General features: G+C 37.8%; 1 protein-coding gene across 1 annotated transcript in view; it reads right to left on the bottom strand.

The window, feature by feature from the left end:
* The window catches only part of adcy2a (adenylate cyclase 2a), a 66,529-nt gene that overhangs the window by 32,813 nt on the left and 9,328 nt on the right, over positions 1–24,388 (bottom strand). The window contains exon 3 of the mRNA XM_029260015.1: positions 8,334–8,495. Coding sequence (XP_029115848.1) covers positions 8,334–8,495 — 162 coding nt within the window. The remainder of the gene's footprint in view (positions 1–8,333; positions 8,496–24,388) is intronic.

The raw sequence follows: 24,388 nt of genomic DNA, 5'->3' as shown, positions 1-24,388 counted from the left end.
ACTGCCAAATGAATAAATTAAGCCATAATATTAATGTCACATTATGCACCAAATAGGGTATGATGCAGTACATTTTTCCTATCGGTTTGTCAAGATCTGTTTGAAATCCTCGCTGATTGGTGATATCTACCTTTTACCAGACCTTGGTGACCTGCAGTGGTCATGGTTTGTGTCTTCATGGTATCTGACAACTTTTCACTATTAGTTTATTACTTTAATGAAGATTAGTGCATGCATTTTTAAAAGCATTTATGTTTCAATTTACTACCATGAAAGTATAAAAATGCACCAATCATTAGCATAATGACAGATGGTATACACTTAGCATGGAAATATCACAGAATACAGCTTTAAATTAGTCTCCCTAAGAAATTGACATGGAACGATTTTACTTTCCAGGACCAACACATGTTTGATTTCTGACAAGTGGAAAAAATGTATTGAGTCCTAGATTACTGTGTTTAGTTGATAGCATGATTTCAATATTTCAGTTCATTCATTTGGAAGCTGGGCTTAAGTCAACAAATGAAAGGCTCAGTTGGAAATAAAACTCATTAATACAGGTATCTGCCAGGATCAGAGATGAAAAACCAGTGGACTTCATCAGACTACTTCTAGAACCTTCTTTGTGTAAGAAAAAATCCAGCTATACAAGGTTATTCATTCCAAAAAGAGATGAATTCAACATGCAATAATGTGACTAAATACAGAAATGTCAATAACACAATGATGGGAAGAGCTAAGAACAAAATGAATGACAAAGGGCACTTTTGTGGGAATGGAAGTGACTGCAGCAACTAGGGAGGTGAAATACCTTTAGAACCAACTCTTGAAAAATTTCAAGTCATAGGAGACAATACTAGTACCTCTGTGTCAAATGGTTAAAAAATTTAATTATGTGCTTCAGCACTGTGAAATAAAAAGGTACTAACTCATGCACTCTAAAGTGCTCAGCGTGGGTGTGGGGACACCACTTAGGCAAATGGTAAAAAGACACCACAAACACACTGGATTGATTTTTAGTCCTTGGGCATCTTACTAAACATGGTGAAAGACAGCAAAGAAAAGGAAAAGCACATAGTGTCAAAGCTCACAAATTTTAGTTAAATCCTTTTCAATAGCAATTGCATAATTTGCAATAAGATAAAATAAGAAAATGTCATAGAAGAAAGAGAAATAATAAACAATAAATAGAAAGAAACATACAGAAAATTAACAGTTACTTTAACTACTATTTAGCGGTTCTGAAAATGTGTGTGTGTGTGTGGAAATGTATTAATTTTTTTAGGATAATATATCTATTTCTCAATTGAAATTGTTATATATATTAAACAAACAAATATAACAAATTGCACAAATCTAAAGCTACTGAAACACACAAAGATGGTGAGATGAAGGAAACGGCTGTCAGCTTGAACCTTTACAACCCTCTGAATTTTTGTTTAACCATGAAAGTGAATCTAATGTTGGAAAACATCCTGTTACAGGGCTCCACTGACTTAAAGCAAATTTGATTCTTTTCTTTTCTCCTTTGAATGAGGTAAACCAGAGGGGAAAAAACTAATTTCTTTTTCTCTGCATGAAGCAAGAAGGGAGACCATAATATGTGTTTAACCCCACAATCCTGAGAGCTGCCAGCAGTCCATTTCTTTGAATGATCTCTTCTGAGCTTTTACATTTTCTGCTCTTGAAAATCCAAGAAGAATGACACAAATTTTGAGTCTGAAGTAGAAAACCTTTTTTGTCTGTCTGAAATTTACCGTGGTGAACGGATGGGGTCACTTGGGCTATCAAAGCAGAGATCTACGAAGAGGGACACGTTGCAGTGCTCATTCTAGAAAGAGAGTTCAGGTCAAAACAGCCTTTGAAAGATGTGTGTGGGACACATGTGCAAGTACATACAGTACCTAGAATGTCTAACTTCTTATATCTGAAATGTAAATTAAATATTAAATATAAGACAAAACACCCAAGTTTAAACATCACAGATGACGTTATTTCCTCAATAAACATGATCTTCATACAAAAATCTAACACTCTAAGTCTCCCTTGGACAAAGGAGTAAATTTTTCATTATGACAACAACAACAACAATATTAATAATAATTTGTACCTCTGAGGTACAACTTAATACATAAGGCAGTTTTTGCCTCATTTCTACTTCTAACACTTCTTCTAGACATTCATAATGCTGGGACTGGAACAGGTTTCATGGATTTCTTATGGCAGCCAAAAGAGTAATCCGACACACAGTATTATTTTTTCTTATGAACGATGCATGTTTTATTGAATTTATAAAGAGTTAAAATTTTGTACGGCTGTATTTTGCAGTTCTGTCAATATGATGTTCCCCTGCACAATTACTCCATTCATTCGACCTCAAAACACACAACAAGTACCACAATCAATTACTCCAAACTCTGGTTTCTCGCACTTGTGTGGAGTGGCGAGGGCAGACTTTAGCAGATCACAATGAACAGAAGAGAGAGATAGAAAGAAAAGGTTAAAAAAAAACAGACACAAATTTAAAGCAGGAAATACATGTGGCAAAACCTGTCATTGATTCTTAAAAAACAAACTTTCCAGTCTTTGCTGTTTTATGTTTTAATGTAGATACTAATTCAAATTTACTATATTGCTACTATATACTATTACATTAGTGAGATAGTATTATACAATAGTATTATACCATATTACTATAAATTTAGATTTTAATGTAAACTGAACATTTATTGGTTGAATGAGCTGATTGATTCATTGCTCCAGAGCAATGAGGCCAAGTATGAAATGGCATAAAAGTAATTTTTGACCAAGGAGTATTAAATGCTTATACCAGAATTAACATTAAATTAAATGTATTTAAAATGATTAAATATAAAAAAAGTTACATAAAGAGTAAATGCATTCAGAATTAATTTACAGTATTTATTTCAATACCTCTCTGAAATATCCCAAAAGAGTACAAAACATTGATGTTGAAAGAAATTGCTCGTTGTACCTTTGCTGTTCATTGACAAGAAAGCAACAAAACCAGGCCATTTCTCATTTTTTGTTTGTTTCCATGCCTAAGTCATTCTGTTAGGATTTCGAAGATTTCATTTCGAGTAAAGAAAGAAAATACTACAAAATGCCCTCTGAATGTCACTATACAAACGGTGCAGTAAAATTAATATTGGTTGGCATACAGTTTAAATTGTCTCAAAGTCCTTAAAAATGAATAATGTAAATAGTATTCTCTGACTATTACTACCATTTATTTTCTTCTAGATTAAAGCACCAGATATGGTTTAGAATAGGATTTAATAAAAAAAGTTTTATTTTGCCAATTTCATGAACTCTGAGTGGTGTTTGCTTGAAGAGAAGTGGGTTTCAATCTCTAGAAGAGTGTGTATATTTGAGAATTAATATTGGCTTTGGGGGATTGTGTCTTTAATCCAATCTAACTGCTGTTTAAGCAACAATTGAACCTGGACAGGGAGGGGGACCTTGAGGCTGGAGGGCTGAAAATAATGCTTTCCCTAACATGTTTTTTTTATTTATTTTTTTTCTTTTTCTATTGTTGTTTCAGCTCGCTGTTTCCTGTCCTCAGATGCATGTGGGAGGCACATGACCAAGACTGATGTGCCTAACCCCATTGTGGCATTGATAAACACTCACTAGTGCCTAGATTCCTTCCTGTCACACTCTTGTCTCTGTCTCAACAGCACAACACATCACAGCTATATTCATATAATTTTATATTTGTATTTTTGAAACAAATTATTTGTATTTTTATTATCGGCCACGTATTCCAAATCCACGTGTTTTCATAAAGAGCAAAGCAATTTTGCAAACAGTACGAAGGCAACAATATGCAGTAGTGCAGCAAGCTGTGTCACAGACGCAATACTAAATAACACAGTAGCAAGGTACTTCAATTACATGACTATACACCTCTTGGGCATTTTATCCCAGTAAAAACTGAAAAAAATCCTTTCTTTAAACAATCATCTCCAGAGACTGCCAAAAACATTAGGTTTGTGTCAAGAACTTACAGAGTTGACAGCAGTGGAAGATGTAGGACAATAACAGGTATGGAGTACTTTGCAGGGTAAGAAAAACCTTGTTTGTGTTACTGTTAGCAGGTAGTCGATTTGCTTAGTTTCACATGGTTACATTTCACAATTCTCAATTTCTTGCCATTACAGCATAGTACAACTCAAGTCAAAAGTCAGAGTGCACTTGCTGAAACTAGTTGTGCTCATAACTGGCAATGTTTTGTGTCCCGGTGATTAGTTCTGAGTTGACATTCACTTTCTTTCTACATCTGATAGTTCTTGTATAGCACTGATGTACAAGACAGATTTCATGTTGTCTTCCTGAAGAATAAAGCACTGTCGTAACCCTGATGGAACACGGTCCGTATATGTCGTGTTCATTGGTTTTTTCATTGGAAATTGAAAAACAAATTATGACTTAAATATGTTTGAAAACCATGGTAGCGCATGATGAGATGTATGATTCATTCATCATATTTGGTATTGTGAGACTTTGATTTCTACACTTTGCACGATGAAACGAAAAGAGAAAATGAATAATTCCTTTCTTTTGTGTGTGTGTGCTCAGAAAGAATAAAAAGCCATTTCTCAAATTTTTCTGCTAGTTAATTCATAATTTGTTCTTTTATTTTTAAAATAAAAAACGAATGAAAGCATTCTAATTCGCAATTTGTTTTTTCAATTTCGAATCAAAAATCGAATGAACGCAACGTATCCGGACCGAGCAAGCATGCCTTTGATATATGCAGTGGTAGGCATGGTAGTTGAAATTGCCATGGACTTGGTAAAGACCTCCAGCTCTATGACCAGTTAAATAGCCCCACACCATAACACTGCCCCCTCCATGCTGGCCTTTTGCAACCACACAGGCACAACTTATTCACTCATCCTCTTTGCCTCTGACAGATGCTTGGTAGAACCAATATATTAAATTTTGACTCAATAGTCCATAAGACCGACTTCCACTCTTCAGACCTCTAGTTTCTGTGTTTTTTGGTCCAGGTAAATCCTGTTTAAAACTGGTATTTTTAGATTTTTTCTGGTTCTGTATTCATAACTGATATAACACTACTTGATTAGCTACTTTATGCAGTTCAGTTACAGTTCTTTATTAGCCCTTTCTCCGTAAATGTTGAGACAGTTTTGTTTTTTCTTTTTTTATTTTGAGGCAGGAGAAAAAGAACGGCTCCATTTTGCAATTTTCTAAAAGAATACTATGCATTAGCATGGAGTTTTTGAAAGAGTGCATTGAGAAAACACTTTCTCCCAGTGCAGATTCAATAGCTTGGAATTAAATAAGGCCAACTTTATATTAGTTTAGCGGGAAGATGAAAGTTTGGATCAGATCGTTTATTTATCTAGTGGATTCTTCTGCTGCCTTCCCACATGCTTTAGGGGATTTTTTTGTACATTCATTACCAGTAAGAACTGAGCTTTCTTTTATTTACAAAGAACACCACTGGGAAATGTTTTGCCATAATGAAATCCTGTACAGCTGTACTGTACATGACACCATCTAATCTAATCAATTCTGGAAGAAAAATCCCTACCACTCAGTCTTGATCCTTGTTAGCCAAGAAGCCAGATAACATAAAATGTCCTCAGAACAGAATAATAAATGCATTTATATGGCTCATACAGCAGGGACTGAATCTCCAGGAACTTTATAAATGGAAAATGGCATGAACTGCATCCACTTCTATAAGTAACAAGATGTGAGAACCCTCTAAAGCAAAAGTACTCTACTATGATACAGTTGTATTTTGGATGTAGTTTACATCTAAACCAGAAATATGGGTCCGGCCTTTTTCATTTCAATACTATTTTAAAAGCAGTCACTTTTGTAAGTTATACATATCCCCGCTGATGAAAATGAAATTAGATTTCAGGCTCCTTGAAAAGTGGTAATATTTTAGTTATTACAGTGAAGCAGTAATGCACATGTAGTATAAAGCACAAAGATGACTATCTTGAAAATTACAAACATCCAGTCCAAAAAAATGATGTTAGTCAAAAGGAAATCTTGTGGTAAGTCATTAAAACAGGAAGTTGTTCTCCAGGAAAAAGTGAGAAAGATATTTGTAACATTAAACAGATATGAGAGGCCTCAGTGTACAGTAAGTACACTGCAAGAGTGGTTCATATGATCTGTTTTTAGGATTCTTTCAAGAAGAAAAATCAAATATTCAATGAAATACCTCTGTTCTACTGAAACAATTAAAAAGTGCTGGCAGTGCCATAAATGTAATCAGTGCTTTTTGTTTAATACTGAATGTGTTTTGTGCAGTACACTGCAGAGATACACGGTTTAGGCAGAAGAGCACTAACGCTGGTGTGAAAACAGAAGAAAATATGGGTTGTAATCTGTGTTATGATGCAGAACATGACAACATAGTGGTCTTATTCATATATTTTTGAGTTAGAAGTATATTTTGGTTTTGCAGAAAGAAAAAACAATTTATAGGCTAAAATCACGTATATCCATGAAAGTAATATGTATATGTTCAAAACCAGACCATGAAAGTTTTAACTGGGGAACTACTTGACTCAGGAAAAAAAGAATAAAGAAATTTTCTTACAGGAACTGCACAAAAATGCACTACTCAAAACATACAACTGAAAGACTTTAATGTTTGGGGAAAAGTATAAAATGTTAAAGGCTAAGCATAATAAAATAGGCATGTTTTGCCATTGGAATATTCAATAAATGATTCATTGCAAATCATGAGAAAGCCATCAACACAGCAGATCCATTATACTGTAGTTTGTATGTTGTATGTGACTCTATGTTAGTCACAGGGCATACACACACACACACACACACACACACACACACACACACACAAGGGTGAGTCTAGTCTAGTCGTCTGGTCAAAACCAATTACTTTATTGTGGACAATTCTATCATTCTATTACATATATATATCTTATAAAATTATACATTCTATGATTTATATATGACATAAAATGTTATAAAATGTTATATATAAATATATATATATACATATAGACAGAGTATATTTCATCCACTTATTTAGCTGCAGTACTTTTCACTGTATAATGTCCTCCAGTCTAACACAGTTCTACTAAAGACAACATTTTATTCAAAGCAGTCTTTAAAATCCCATCAAATAAGACCCAAACATTTGCATACAAAACATGACAAAATACCACGCTTAGTACAAGCCTTCTGACGCACGGACAGTTAATGAATTGCATGGTGTGGAATAGGACTGAGTGCGTATGGCTAAGCAGTGGGGGGATTAGAGACGGATTGCGACACTGGCTTGCTGATCGTGACAACCTCGGGCACCTCGGAAGCTTCTGGAACAAGCCCCTTGTCTGCCTTGGCAGGCAACAAGGGAGGCATCTGTGTCCTTACGGTCTCCATTGAGACACTTTGCACGCCAGTCTGCTAAATGCTGCGTCACGGCCTCCTTCAATTAATTCTGATTCAATCAACCACAGTCCTCTGGGGCGGTTTGGTTCAGGTCCCAGACTAATGAATCTGAATTTACTTGGTTTCTCTCCATTTTGCTGCTTTTCTCTGTCTCCCCTTCACTGTCACGATGCTGTGGTATTGTATGAGCCACAGGATGTAGAATTTTCTAGAAATGTACACTTGTTACATTTATTCGTCCCCATCACCTTTTTAAATAATGCATGCATGTCTTTTAATGCATGTCTGGACGCACATTGTTTTTCATATTTTGTAAACTAAATTCAGTAAAGTTTCAGAAAATGGGGCACTGCTGGAAGGCATTAAAGGCATTATATAATATTTAAACTATTAATAACCATTAGTGGATACCTTTTTTCTACAATTCTGGATGGTTTTATGACCATTCTCTGACCATTTATGGTCATTCTTTCCATATGCCACAGAACCACAAGCATCTGGGCAGAGCAAAGGATTATATAAAGAGAAGAGTCCAGTGTTATTCTCTGAAAAAAGAAAAAAATGTCAAGCCCCAGCCGAAGAACTCTCTTTTCCTTACGGAACTGGTTGGGAAGATCCTCCTCCACAACCTTTGCCTCTACCTTTTTGAAAGTCTCATTACAATACCTTTTGAAATAAAACACACCTGCAGCGTTCCCCTGTTCCCCCATGCTGTAGAATTCTCCAGAGGATGAGCTCCACTCCTGTCTAGGAGTGATTTGTTAAAGCCATCTGTTGTTGTTGGGCTAATTAAAAAGAAACCCAGAAAAAAACCGTGTCCGCTACCCGCTCAGACCCCCGCTCCCACCCCACCCAGGTGTTAAGGTAGACGAAGAGGTCCAGGGGAGGTCACTGACCTGCCACACCAAGGACTCCATGTTCTGGGCTGTGACATAGAGGCACACGCTGAGCACCACCGTGTGGGAAGACGAGGTGAGTACGCTGGCGATGATGGCGTCCCGCATGGAGAAGGGCAGCATGGTGTACACCACGAAGATAATGAACAAGAAGAAGGACACCTGGGGCGGCGAGAGAGATGCAAATGAGATGAAAAACCGTTAGTTGCAGGAAAACATGAATCACTGGAATTCTGCGGTGCACCACGGTACCAAATTACGCAGAGTGAACAAGATTTAGATTTAATGGAAAGCATTTGAACGAACGTGTCTTTTCGGCTAACCGCAGATATAATGAAATTTTCAAACGGTAAATTTGATATTGCAGCTACCTCAGGTGGCTCACCAGCTGTTTACCAAACATAATTCATTCCCTCTTTTTGTACAGTGTCTCATTTTGCCCTGCTTTTACAACAGTGGAAACTTTCAGCGACTTCACGTTCTCCGGATTGCAGATATCGAATAACCCATCACGGCTCAAGACCACGGGGTTCATGTGCGGCTTCGCTCTCCTGTAGTATCCGAGGAGCGGGAACAGACATTTCTACCCCAGCAATTCTGGCAAAGTTCACTACGGGCCAAGCCGGGAAGGCCTTACAGAAAGTTATAGGAATGCCCAGAAAAATCACCCGATCTGGTCTAAGCAAGCTTATGCACTGGGAGCACCGCAGACTGTGGGTTTGAATCCAGCTCAGCGTGTCTGGAAATTGCATGTTCTCTCTGTTTGCGTCGGTTTGGTCCAGGTGCTCTGGTTTGATCCCACAGTCCGAAGACGTGTTTCATATGAATTGGAGAAATTTGTGTGAAAATGAATGAATGCGTGCAATTGTGTGATGACCCCGTAATGGACTAACATCTTGTTCAGAGAGTACCCTGCCTTACAGTCTATGTTTCTAGGATAGGCTCTGGACCACTGTGACCCTGCTCTGAACAAATGCATGTTGATAATGCATGTATGCATAGATGACCAGTTCTCATAGCTGACATACATCAACCAGTACTACACCAGAACCTGAACAATAAAGACCAGGACCTGAATTAAATGTTTTCCTCTCTTGATATCAGAATGATTCAGCTCTGACTACTTCATTTAAAACCCGTTACTACCCTCAAGCAACACACTTTATTGACAACAAATAACAGTTTCATACATGTACTTCATTTTTACTGAGACTGTCATATCCTCATTTTCTACAAATTCATCCTTATGTGCTTACTGCTGTCAAACACTGCTCCCTTTAATATTGGTCCCATATGATTATTATCTGTTTATTATTATCTGTTGTAAACTCTTATTACAGTCCTTGTGCTCTGTTGTACACCAATTTGCTGTATTTGCACTCTGAAACATTTTTGTATTGTTGCATTGTATTATATTTTAACTGCCTCACATTGTTGCACATCTTTTGCTATAAGATTGTATTGTACTCTATATTTTTCAGTACTGGACTGTCTGCTCTTCTATTGTCCATTCAATTCTATCATATTATTATTTCTCTGCATGAGTGAGCTGCCCTGGTTGCAATGTTACAGATGGTCCATAAAATCTTGAACCTTGAATTTCAGCAAAGCAACAGCAGTCACACCTAGCTTAAAGACATGGTATTCATCAAAGTGCATAAATTTTCTGTGGTAAAAGTAATTAATATTTGTATCTGTATTTGTATTAATGTGTCTGTAATGTGTATTTGTATTAATAAATCCATATTAATAATATGGATTTAAGGTCAGCTATGCACCAACAGCACATTAAAATATAAAAATTATATATATATATATATATATATATATATATATATATAAAAATATATCAAATTGTAAGATCCATCCATCCATCATCTTGTCCAGTCTAAAATCACAATGGTCCACAGCTTATCAAGGAATATAGTGTGTGTGACAGGGTACTATCTGGACAGGACACTAGTCCACTACAGGGTCATCATTCATACTCAGTCACCCAAACACACACAAAGAGCAATTTCGTGTCACTAGTTCACCTGGAACTGATTTTTTTTGTGGGAGGAAACAGGAGCACCTGAGGACACCCACGTGAATACAGGGAGAACATGCAAACTACATGTAGACTAAAGTGGACTTGAAACTTTTTTCAAACCCCTAAGTCTGAAGCTGTGAGGTAAAGGCATTACCTGCTGCACCACCGTGCCACCAAGAATCTTAGAAAAGCAACAAATATTTTGTTTACTCGTGTAAAATAATATATTTCATTAAAGATTTTCTAAAGACTATGATCTGCTAAATTCTAAAACAATTCTTACCGGATACCTTGGTTGTATTTCGGATCTGTGTGATGTTGCTTTAATTTTTTTTTTAAATCAAATGTTTTTCCTGATTAAACAAAGCTGCATGTACAAAATAATGATTTTACATAAGTGGCTGGTACAATTATTATTTTCCTCTGCAGATAATAGATACAGCATTGTTACTTTCCTTCATATTCCCTTCGGTATTAGTGACAAACGAATGAGTACACAACTCTAAGGATCATTTGGAATATCCTTAGAATATCTTTTCATTCATTATTGTGTATGAAAAAAAGAAGGAAAACAAACCAAAAAAGCTTTTGAACTTTTCATTTAAATGTAATCCGCTATTTCTCTGCCTGCAGTTAAGGGTCTTTTTTCCAGACCAACGATGCTTCGTTTTTTCATAGTTCTCTTCTCGGTCTTTCAGAAAATTACTTTCCAGCTCACCACAGTCAGTGTGGATTTTCTGTGGGTGGGCCGCTGGTTAAATAGGAGACCTCTGCAATTAGGCATTTCAGCAATGGGGACTCCGTGCCTCATTATCTCGGGGCTCATTTTTTGGACATTCTGGCTAAAAAAGAAGGTCAAGAGCACCACGGTCCTCCGCAACAAGCCGAGTACAGCTAACGTGCCAGAAATGACTGATTTCTTTACTTTGCCTTGTTTCCCCATCTATAATATAATGGATATATTAATAACAATTTTAAAACACTTTACTAATATGACTGTACTAAGGGTTACAGTGTACCCATTTTGCTTACTTTTTCTACCTATGCTTTGCTTCCTTGTTTGTGATCTTATGTGATGCTTTTCAGGCTGACCACTGCATATTTTGCTTTAGTTGTTCTGATTAGGAACACAGAATGGCAATCAGGCTCCATACAGCATGTGGCTGTCCATGAATGCGAAATGCACCTTTTTTCATTTCCGCCGCTTTTTTTTTCCCCCCCCACCACAGCTCCAGAAGCGCAACTGAAAGGCGAGCACTGCTTGCACTGCAGTTCTCTCGTGCTGTGTCACAAGGATAACGTGGGAGACCATTGCTCCGTGCTATTCTTTGAAAAAGAGGGAAACAACCTTTTAGCAACTGAATGCTGTGTTTAAGACCATTGCACACATACAAATTCTACATATGGTAACATAATAAATTATATAAATGCACAAGTTTTAGCAAATCGGCTTGGAATTTATCCCTTAAAATGCACTGTTCTACTGAACATATGGGTATTTCTATGAGCCATACCATGATAATATAAAGTAATATTAACTTTTATACTCTATGCTACGTTGAATACATGCAGTTCATTTCTAGAAATTTCCAAGTGACAACAAATTTATCAACAAATTAATCCATACTAATCCATATTAATACATATTAATCTATCCAAGCTATCCATTCATATTTGTGAAGTTATGTTGTAGATTTACAAAAAAATCCCCAGAAAGAGAATTTGTATGCTATGTTTTAGAAAACATTTTTTTTTACTGGTAGTGACTGTCACGAATAACACTCTCTTAATGTCTTTCTTTTCATATCCTAAAAAACCTTTACAGTTAATTATACATATAATTAATCATTTCATTGTATAGTGAACTACCTGCTGTAGATCTTCAGCTGAACACAGTGCTTATCCATTTGTGTTTCTAGTATTTAAAATGTAATTTCACTCACCTAATTTAATTTGCGGAAGTTATGTTCACAAGAATAAATTACAACTAACATTCATTTCTATATTCATAAAATATAACTGACAGAGAAATGGCACTCTATAGTGCAGTTTTAGAATTCAAAAATAATGAAGGTTCACACAGAATAATTTATATAAAGCACTATACATCTGCAGCATGTAAGTAATGTGTGAGCAGCAGCTAACAATATCATAGAAATTAGCATTCATTTACAGGAACATAGAGAAATATGAGGACGGAAACCTATCTGGTAATTGGATTCTTCAAACCAGGATGGACCTTAATGGGTGCCCTTGATTTTCAGTCTGTATGCATGGCTTAAATTTTCTACATTTGCTTTCCCTTCATTCTTGTGATCAGAAATATTTCCCTAGACAAATGGACTAAAAAGTAAGAGGTTACCTGCTTTTGAAAAGCTTTAATTAACTAATACCTCACATATTCTGTACAAAAGAGTAACATGCCCAATTCATACAAGGCTTTGTGAGTGTGACAAAGATCAGATAGAGCTACAGCCACCTCAGAGAAACCACAAAAGCCCTCCCTTCTGCTGCTGAGTACCACATGTCATCATCTACACATGCAAATGTAAAAGCACATAATATTACTGCCATTATGAGCTGTAACAAGGAGAGTATATGTAGCTTCTAATCTTCTAGTCATCTCTGTTTCTTGTATTCAAGTTCCAGATCTATATTTTTAGTTTCTTCTGTTTTGGGGGAGGGGGTGTGGTGGTGCAGCGGGTTTGACTGGGTCCTGCTCTCTGGTGAGTCTGGGGTCCCGGTTGGGGTCCCTTGCAACGGACTGGCGTTCTGTCCTGGGTGTGTCCGCCCTCCCCCTCCAGCCTTATGCCCTGTGCTGCTGGGTTAGGCGCCGGTTTGCTGCGACTCCACTTGGGACAAGGGGTTTCAGTCAACGTGTGTGCGTGTTTTGTGGGTCAGCAATCATGTCATAGTAGGGTTATGGGGTCTGAATTTCCAGCACTCAGATCATCAGTTCTTCTACATTTTTGTAGGAATTCCCAGGTTGGCCATTTTCCTTCAAATTTTGTGTCTCAAACGTTGCTAATTTTGCGTATCTTCAACTATCAGATCCATGGTCTTCATATCCCCAATTACTTCTTTAACGAATTTCTTTCTTGGCCTGACTCTAGTCGCCTACCATCAATAACTAGGTACATGCACTTCTTGACCTAATCGTCCTTGCTCTTGTGCATCACATAGGTGTACCAAAGAAGGCGCTGCCTAGGTAAAATGGACCTGATGGGCTCAACCCCTACGATATCTCACAGTTGCACATTCCTGATCTCATCTTTTACTGAGGAATTGGACATCCACCTTATCATTCTCATTTTGGTCCTTCCCAAGATTTTTGGCATTTAGCATCTAGGTTTCACTGCTATACAATATATACATGTGAACGCAAGCAGAATAGAGATCTTCCACTCATTTTCACAGATATCGCCTTGGACCTAAACGTGGGAAAATTTCTTTCTCAATTTCTTCCACCCACATCTTATTCTAGTTGTGACTGCTAAGTCTGCTCCTCCTGTCGGCATTTGGAGTTGTGGTTGGAAGAGAAATTTTTACAACCGGATGCTCATCCTGACATCAACCCTCACCATTTACCCGAGCTTGGGACCGGTACTGACAAACCAGTGGCTGGTTTTTCCAGCACTCATATGATTAATTAAAATTGTTGTTAGGTCACTCGATAAGTTGACTTTTAGAGGTATGAGTACATTAATGGTTGGGACACTTTCCAATAGAGTGCTAATTTTTTTGCTGAAGATGGCAGGTGATATTTTTTTCTTCCTAAGCGATGACTTTGGTAAATCAGTTGAGTGCTGGAACACAATGAAAACCTGCAGATCCTGCTGCACCGAAGGTCTTGATTGCTCACCCGTGGTCCATACTTTACACTCTGGAGTGTCGATTCACTGTGGTTCACTCTCATCAGTTTCACTCCCACTTCCAGTTTGGTTTTGTCACTGTCTTCTGCTTCCTAGTGGTAAACTTTTGCTTCCAGTTCCAGCTTGTTTTGTCTCTATCCTCTTCTGCTTTTACTTTTATTTCCAGTTAAAGTTTACTTTCTTTCATTAAAATTTCCTTTGTGGTCTTTCACTTTAAGTTCCAGTTCTTTTTGTTAGTTGCGTTAGAAAAGAAGAAAATGATACTACTTCACATTTCACTTTTGCCCTCCTTCCCCCAGAGATACATTTTCACTTCCTCACAAGCATGTTAGAGTTTTTATTGTGTTTTTGAGTAGTAATAGCTGTAAAATGCACATTAAGTATTCCTTTAGCAACACAAATACCAATTCTGATTTATTTGATGGAATGAACCTCAGTGTTTGGTATGAGTCTCTAGTGCTGCTGGTTAGATGTTCTCTGTCTTTATTTCGGTTCAGTTCCTTTCCTGCTAGTAGCTCGCTGTTAGACAAACGTACAAACACAATGACACAGACAGACATATTTTAGTGGTGGTCAAATCCTGCTTGTACAGTATACTGCAGGTATCGTGGTGGATATTTCTCATCACAGGAGAACCAGATATTTCATTGAGAAGTATCTCAATGCTTTAATAACTGACATTTGACTTGACTAAAAAACTGAATTTTCTATGAGTTTCATTTCGTATTTCACTGTTGTTGCTGGTTTGATGGCATATTTTTTATCAGTTCAAATATATTATGCATGTACAATTACATTTACTAACAATGTTTCTGCTATAAGATAAAGTTGTGCTTATTGCAAAATGTAGGTCTGGTAGAGACAGTATCTACATACATACCTGTAGGGACCCAGATAATACAGTATATTACTGTTATATAGAGGCCCTCCCTCATTAACTGACTTTGCTAGTTTTGCAAAATATTTTGCTGAAAAAAAGAATTAATGAGACTTTCTTTGGTTGTTCCATTCTAGATTAAATGGAAAAACACATAATAGCATTATAATTTACTTTTAGCTCCAATAAAAGAGTGTGTTGCACAGTGCTAAACATAGAGAAGTAATTTTAAAAAAAAGACATAACCACTTTTGGCCCAATTGCCCCAATTTCTTTTGGCAATGTACGGGTTTCCCATTTTCTGTAGTAAACATCTTAAAAATTATCACAGTTTTGAAAACCCTCAAAAGCACTCCCCTAGAAGAAGTTCATTGAAGAAATTCAGTATATCATTAGTGTACATCTGGGCTGCTTTACAACCCTGCGCTTGCCCGAGGTGGAACTGATACTCCAGTCACATTCGAGAAATTCACAGTGTCTTGTAGTTTATGAAAACACAGCTTTGTATTGTCATTCATTTCAAACACTGAGCAAATAACTTTTCCTCGTATTTCCACCACACTCCCAGCTATTTTCATTACACTTTCTAGACACAATAGCATGCATTCACTCACATCCTGGAAGTGAAGCAAAACACGGTCAGCTAGGAACAAAAAACCAACTCGTCAAAAAGCCAAAACTTCACATAATTCCTTGTTTAGTTTTTTCAGCAAGGCTACGATCCTGCAGTGATGGAGCCGCACAAATTTCAGCTCTCGATTCCTGATGAACAGAAATAGCTCTGCCACAGCCTCGCACCTGCACCCCGGCTCCTTGGGGGATGTTCCAGTCTGAATTAATCACTGACTCAACCATCCCCCACCTGGGGGAACCGATAGGGGCCATCTCTTTTTCTTTTCAGGAAGGCCACTTTTTGTGGCTGCCTAATATGAACTATCACAATAATACATTTGCAATTTTAAATGCTCTCATTTGTTCCAGGCAAACATCTAGTCTGTGCTCCAAAGTAATTTGCAAATAATTACCCTCAGACAACAGAAAAAAAACAGCCATTATGAATTGCTGGAGTTTCCATTGATACCATAAGCACATAAACATTTTGATTGAACAAATTAAGGGAAATCAACACCACAGATGGTAATTTTCGTTTTCACATTGTTAGGATGTAGCGCTGGCTTCTTTATAACAAGTGCAATTACACAACGCAACAAAATTTTTCAAAGTTCATAGTTCTGTTGATTTTTGCGTTGATTATGATTGATTCAAGTTCACTGATTACAAAAATACCACTAATTCTTCTAGACTGTCAGTTTCAGTTTGGTGCTTTACAGCCATTGGAAGATTCCAGAAGCCATCAGAATATTCTAAAAAGTGCCAAAACACTCTAGAAAGGTCCTAAAAGGTACTGGAATATTCAATGCTTGGAACCCGGTGCCAAAATTTGCCAAAATTTGCAAATTTCAGGAATGTGCAATATTTTTCTAAAAACTCACATATAGTACAAACCAATGGGGAAAAACAAGACAAAATTTTTTGCTGCATTGTGTTATCAAAGGAATGTGTAATAATTAAGATATTACAGTGAAAAGTGAGAGTAAACCCTTTTTTCCAAGATGCATGAAACCAAGAATCGGATGAGGCTCCATATTGTCCCAGCTCTTCCCCTACTGTTCCCAGAGATGTCGGACACTAGCGTATTGCTTTGCTATTGCACTTGCGCCCAGTTTGTCCCATGCAGGTGTTGCCCAGGTTACCCAAGTGGACTCACACTTTTCACTGGTACTCTAAATGATCATAAAAAATATGCAAAATATGCTGGACCACAAAACAATTTGGTCATTTAGTCCAGCTGCAGGCGTGTTAACGTGTACTTTCATAATTAGTGAAATCCGAAACGTCTGCAGTGGTTCACAAGAGTCACTGTCAGTCTGTGAAATCTCTTAATCCCGGTGGTGAGTCTGAAGAAGGTTCAAGAGCACAATAACAATAACGGCAATAACCATGTATAAACATGGGTATCCAATAATGATCTACGGTACAGTAAATTTCCTCCTTGCCAGTGTGCTTGTCATTTTTTAGTCGGCATCTGCTGCTTTTTCAAAAGATGTTTTTTTAATTCCCTTCAAAATCTGTTGATTATTAAGTTTCCAGAGCCAAAATCTGTCAGTTACGTTGCGCTGCAAACCAGGGGAACTTTTTTTCTGTTAATTTTGTTGCTTTCTATGGTTTTAGCTGTTATTTGATGGCGGCTGCACAATGTGTCATTTCCAATTTTGGAACGTAGCACTAAGAACACCTGAAGTCCTCATCCAAGAGTCGTACATTTCATTAACTCTATTCCTTATAGTTTGGAACAAGAACGGGTTCCACGACTGGGTTTGGAAAATGGATGTGTTATTATAGCAGGCTCGCTGGCACTCATTCCTGCATTGTTCTGAGGCGTAGCTTTGTGTGTCATCTGTTGAAAGTCTCCCAAAATCCACAAAGGGACTCAGCAAACTGGAAGCCACAGAAGCAATATCTCCAGACAGCAGGATCATCCTCTCCTCTAGGGCCTTTTTGTTTGGTAAATATCAGTCTGCATGAAAGTACAGTCTGTCGCCTTTGGGTTCCTGGGAGCACGGGCAGTGTTTGTCAATGTATTCAAGTCAGGTTTGGGGGGCAATTTACTGAACGGCAGCTGTACGGAGGTGCCCGTTCCTAATCCTGAGAATAAACGCTATGATCTCACTGAATGTATTTAGTTTGAAACCCACGATGGATGTAATGGTATTAAGCATAGCACTGTACAGCACAGGGCAGCAGAGGAGAGCACAGAACGATACTGAACGGCACTGGAGAGCAGAGAAACCGCCTCATTCCCTCTCGGTCATTCGCCAGCCCAGTCTTATACATGAACTGGGGACAGCTGGCAGCATAGTGGTTCGAGGTGTTCCCTTTGGAACCCAAAGTCACAGGTTTGATCCCCACCTCTGGTTGTTGTACCTTTGAGCAAAGTGCTTCCCCTAAGTTCCTCCACTCATTTAAAAAAAAAAAAAAAAAAAAATTACCTAGCTGTATAAAGGGGTAAATAATTGTAGGTAGACTAACATTGTAAGTTGTTTTGGAGAAAAGCATCAGCTAAATGAATAAATTTAATGTAAGTTCCCCAGCTGGCTTCTTATTTTCATCTGACTCGTCACGAAGCTGAAAGTTCACCGTGCCAAATTTTTGCAAACTCGGTTGCCGTACGATACACTGCAGACACCGTAGCCCATCCTCAGGGCTGGCAGGGCTCAGTCTAGGACCCCTTGTACTTCTACCTATAAATTAAAGATTTCCTAATTTAAAATAATCATATATAAATATAGATACATAGAGATCGTGGACATGGGAAAAGAAAATTTCAATTACGTGAAAAAAAAGACATAACCAAGAATGTTCTTGCAGTAAAAATGATTTCCATTTATTCATTGCATGGTAACATGCTTCATCATTGTTAGAAATGGAAAACTGAAAGTCCTTGCAATAGTGTTTTCGTAATTCTTACGACTAGTGTATTGTATAACCTACAGCGTAACCATCCTGACACATCACACCTTCGGCTGGTCAAACTGCACCTTTTTGTTTATTTGACTGCGCTAGTCTGATGCTTTAATTTAGACACTGGACACGAGGGCACTTGAATTTAATCGGCAGTTTTGCTTTCCTGAGTGTTTTATTTGTATAGTTTTTTGCTTTTTTTTTTTTTAAATGTTATCATTCTGTGGTATTATTCAACAAGAATGAACATTTCCCTTATTCACCTTTTGTTGTTTGCGGCTTAATTTTGTGTTCCATTGTTTCATTTAATGATGTGTTCAGCATCAGCCTGGCGCACGAACCAGGGGAGTGGCGCAGAACTGGATAAAAAGAACGTATTATGTTGTCCTGCAAACACTTTTATTCTGCTTTGTTTTTAGTCCTTTGTTTACTTAAATAACAAAAACCTCCATTGTCCTTCCACTCAAACAGAAATAATATAGATTTAGACCAATCACACTAAATGTCCTGAATGACTTTAAATTTAATAAACAAGCCAATAAATAAACAGCTAATTAAATTAATTAAAAAAACACATGTTGGCTAGGTATAAACCGATATATCATCAGGGCAGAGCCACATTACAAACGACAATTTAGAGCATAATTCAAGAGAACTGAGGTCAAGCCGAATAAAGCTGCAGAGAGCCTGCGTAGCCAGTTACGCGGTAAAAAAGATATGTTTATCTTATATTGAGCAAAATTGTTTTATCTTTTTTATGTCACAGGTAACAATACATCTTAGTGAAAGAAACATTTGCTTAATACATGTAGTAGAGGATGAGTGCTGTTCTGACGCTCATCATTCAAATGATCTTCGACCTCCTCCATTTGTCTCTGATAAATGACAAATGACTGAGACAGCAAGGGGGAAGGTATAAAGTGCATAAAATATGTATACTGGCAGCGTTCTGTAATTTTTTTCATGGTTCAGTAGCTGTGTTTGCACAGTTCAGCTGCGCTTCCTATACATCATCTCTAAAGCTTATGAAAGGTTACTCCTAACTCCTTTCCATAGGACTTAACATGGGACATTAAGCTGAACATTTGCATAGGACATTTAATTAACCGTTGAGTAATAACGAGTGAACTGAACATCTTATAAATGTACTATTAATTGTAAGGATTTATTGTCTTCTGATAGATGTGACATCATTTTCTAATACTTAAAACTGAATGATTTACTCTGGTTCAAGTGTTCAATGAATGATTTACTCTGGTTCAAGTTCAATTCATTATACTGATCTCTGCGGGTGCTGATTACCTGAGATAATGTTATTCACTTCTTTCATGAATATGGTTATCTGAATACAGCGGGTGTGGTGGGTTTGGCTGGTCCCTGTTTTATGGTTGGTTTAGGGTTCGAGTCCTGCTTGGGGTCCCTTGCGGCAGAGTGGCATCCCGTCTGGGGTGTGTCCCCTCCCTCCTTGGCCTTGGGTCCTGTGTTGCCGGGTTAGGCTCCAGCTTGCCGTGACCCTGCTTGGGACAAGCGGTTGTAGACTGTGTGTGTGATAGATAGATAGATAGATAGATAGATAGATAGATAGATAGATAGATAGATAGATAGATAGATAGATAGAGATGCCATAAAAAGAGGAGCAGGTGATTGATGTGTGATTGATTTTGGCGCTTGGAGAAAAACACAGACCACAGGGCTTCTGTGTCATGACTCAACTGAAGGTGAGGGAAGCTCAACGTGAAGGTCTTCAAACCCTCCATTCATTGTGCATACATCAAGAGATCCTTATTGTTTTATTTTCCCTGTATTGCTAAATGTGTACAGGTATAATGACAGAAGCGAATTAAAAGGTGTTCATCTCTGAGTGTACTTTCAACCTTGAATGCCTGCTGAGATCACCTCCTTTTCGAAACACGCAGCTACACTTGTAAAATGTATGCTTTGCTTTCGCTTGCGTCAATGTAAATACACCATTGGCTCTTATTGTGCTTGACATAGCGTGACTCACCAGAAGTGGATTACTCCAAAGCTCTCAGGCCAGCAGCACCAAGAGACATGAATATTGTTTGTGAGCTTGACTGAATCATCGGAATGCACAAAGTTGTGTCACCAGCTGTGTTGTACCACACTTGTGAAATATAGCTACTTTTATTTAACTGAAGTGTGTATCCGATGTGTACTTTTACCAAACTAGGAGCATGACACTGGTGATCTGAGTTTTTCTTTTTCTTTTTTTATAAAATATATGGTGATTAATGGTGTTGCATTATGAAACATACAAATAAATTGGCCAGTGATATCATGACCAAAAAGCTAACGTAATACGAAACACCACGGGGATGCTGTTCTCACAATGCACTGAAATATTAAAGCATCAATACAAGAATTTAATGTGAGCACATTTAATTTGAATGTTTAGATTTTTCTCATGAAAAGTAATTATATATAGTCACAGAGAAGTGAACACCAGAAATTCAAAGCGAAATCCCTCCACCTGCATAAGAAAAGAGAATAAATGAAAGATGAGATTCCAGTCTGTTCTTTTCATGAGCTAAATGATGTAAAGCCAAAAGAGGCCACATTTCAAAAGAACCCATTTAATATCTGCTTGATTTAGCTTTTCCCAACTATAATATGTAGTTAATTAACGCAACCTTTTCCTTGCCTATTTATTTTATTACTTTTATACCTTGAAAATTAAATACAATAAATAACACAAACTGCAGGGTCAGCAGTGATTCGTGTCAAAGTCGTTTTAATTTGACAAAAAGGGGCCTATTTCAGCATAGCTTCTGACTCACTTTTAATTTTCCTCATTCCTGCAGACTGGAGGAAAGCATATAGCTCAAGAGGGAAAGTGTGGTGTTTAGTGACCGCTGACATATGACCACAGGTGGTCCATTTGGTATTTTACATGTAATTACAGGCAGTCCCTGGGTTACAAACATCCGACTTACGTACAACCCATAGATACGGACCAACCCCAGTAAAGCCAATTATAGAAAAAAATTACACACAATGTTACATACAATGGTTTGTAATAAGAAATGCGCGCTACTTTGTGACGAGCATCAAAGCATTGCGCGTCTACAGTGGTTCATCGGCACATGGGCGTGTGGGACCAAGGCAGGACAAAGACTTCGCTCTGTCACGTCCGCAACCTCTCTCCAAACGCCTGCACCTGCCCGAAATCAGAGCAACAGGGTATAAAGAAGCCCCACCTGTACCCCCCTGTTGCGTAATCTCATCCGAGAAACCCGTAACTTCTGCGGTCATGAGTGAACCATCAATGACCTACCCGTCCTTCCCAGTCCCTTGTACTCCTCCATCCCTTGTTCCCCATTCCTGATGTCCACGGCTCCCGACTCAGGCATCACCTCCTTGACCACGACTTCAGATTCGCCCCGAAATCAACATGCGTGCATCGACCAACCCACGCTGTCCCCAACCACGACTCTTGTCCGCTCCCTCGTGTATCAACAATAAAGATTCTGTGATTGGGTCCACACACATACCTTGGTCTCCTGCCCACTTCATTAATACATTTTTTTCAGTCAAACCACATTGCTGTTAACAGGGTCTCGTGTATGTTATTGTATTTGACTTTAATTTGTTTTCTCTCTCTATTACAAATACTGAAGTTACATTCATTATTATTATTATTATTATTATTATTATTATTATGTTAAAGATGTTTTCGTGAATCTGGAAGGTTTTCTTTAATGTTTTTTTATGGATAGAAAGGTACACTATATAGTATATACTAAGACAAACATTTGACTGACGTTAGACACAAACCGTACCTAACTTTTCCAACTTAGATACAAATTCGACTTAAAGACAGATTTAGGAACGGAACTCGTTCGTAATCTGGGGACTGCCTGTACTCAGACCAGAATTGTGGCAAGTGGCAAAGTGAAGTCTGTGAGTAGTGATCACCTTTAGAAAACAAGTGGTTATTATGGCCTCAAATTTGAGTGCAATTCCCCCTCAAATGTGTACCCATTTTGGAGCCCTTTGCAGTTATTGACCTCTTAAAATAGATTAACTGCCACTGTGAATGAGACTAGAGGAATCATATATAGCAAACTATAGTGATGTGTTTCCACTCGACAGAAAAGCTGCAGTGTAAGACTGGTGGAGTTCTTCCACCACGAACACAACCCTGAAAGCAGTTTTCACCCTTACGACCCATAACTTCACAGGATCTGTCAAGTCCTCCATTAAATTTTGCTCTGATGGTGCTGCAGTCAGCACAGAGCAGGAAGTCACATAGATTTTTCATTGTTCGTATTATGCGTCATTGGTGAAAAAGCACAATTTACTGAAAAGCTCTGTGTCTCACTCAAAGTTCATACAACACACACACTGTATGTGCAATAGCCTACTGAAAATGGACAGTTAGGCTAAACTAATAATGAGGTACATCGATCCACATATCATAAGCACCTCCTCTTTTAGAATATAGAATACAAAACTAGTTTCTATGCTTGTAGCTTCAGCATTTTATAATGAATTCATGTTTTTACTGTTAGTTGTGACACACCAGGTAGTAAAGTGGTTGGAGGTGTCACTTTGGGATCAAAGAACCTGGGTTAGAATCCCCACTCCTCCTGTGGTGCTCTTTATCAAGGTATTAACCCTGAACGAATACAGTAAAAATAAGCAAGCTATATAAATAGGTAACTCATAGTAAGTAGTTTAGTATATGAAGCTCACTTTGATCAATGTGTCTGATAAATAAAACATTAACAAGCTGAACCTTTTCTATTAATGTGCACATGAAAACTGTTAGTTTAAGACATGATAAAACAGCATAATGATCAAAATGTAAGCTCGACGAGTAAATGTGATATTTTGGACATCCTTATGTTTGCTTTGAGAAGAAATCCACCATAACCCCATAGTGCATAATTCCACTGCTGAAACTCTTCATGGTCACATAACTCCAGAATACAGATCATCTATTTTTTTTCCTCCCCCCTGATTTCTGCCAAATCCTGTCTTAATTAATGTGATGGAAACTCTAGTTTCAGGGACAACGCGAGTCAAAGCTTTTACAATTAAAGAGCGAATATGCTGCAAAATCAGTTCATGTGAAAATGATTATTTTACATGTCTGCTTCCAGCCGTCTGATACGTCATTTGGGTGTAAGCCAGATGAGAAAACAAAGGCACAAACAGAAAACAAACAAACAAACCGCAAAAACAAAGGAAACTGTCACATGGGGACAAAGATGCTCCTGAATCTTTTATTATCACGGTCACATTTGAAGACCAGGCTTTAAAGTATCTTTCATCCATCCACATCATAGGCGTGGCTCGCTCACACGTCGAGTGAACACAGAACAACTGGCAGCCTGGTTCATTGCGATGCAAAAGGACTGAGCCCTGCAGTCCAGAACCCAAAAGCTGATATCTGTGAAAGGTGCCCTTGTGAAAGCATAACAGTTTTTTTTTTTTTTTTCCCACAGGAGTATTATGTTACTTTTTGTGTTTTGTATTGTCACGGATGCTCTTATCCAAAATGACACTCAAATGTCACAGAACATATCAGCACAGAATGTACTTGGTAGTATAAAACACACACAGGAGGCTGCAAAGCATAATCAGACAGCAAAAGAAGACCACAACTAAGCACAAGTATAGCAAGGTGGTTAGAGTTGATCCAGTGGTGTGTATGACATTAGAAAACCAGCACAAATACTAACAGACATGCGGTCATTATCCTTTAAAAGCGTAAACCAGCACGAGC

Source organism: Scleropages formosus, chromosome 18, assembly GCF_900964775.1.
Source record: "Scleropages formosus chromosome 18, fSclFor1.1, whole genome shotgun sequence".
Classification (NCBI taxonomy): domain Eukaryota; kingdom Metazoa; phylum Chordata; class Actinopteri; order Osteoglossiformes; family Osteoglossidae; genus Scleropages; species Scleropages formosus.
Note: the sequence above shows the minus strand (reverse complement) of the source record. Positions and strands in the feature narration are given on the sequence as shown.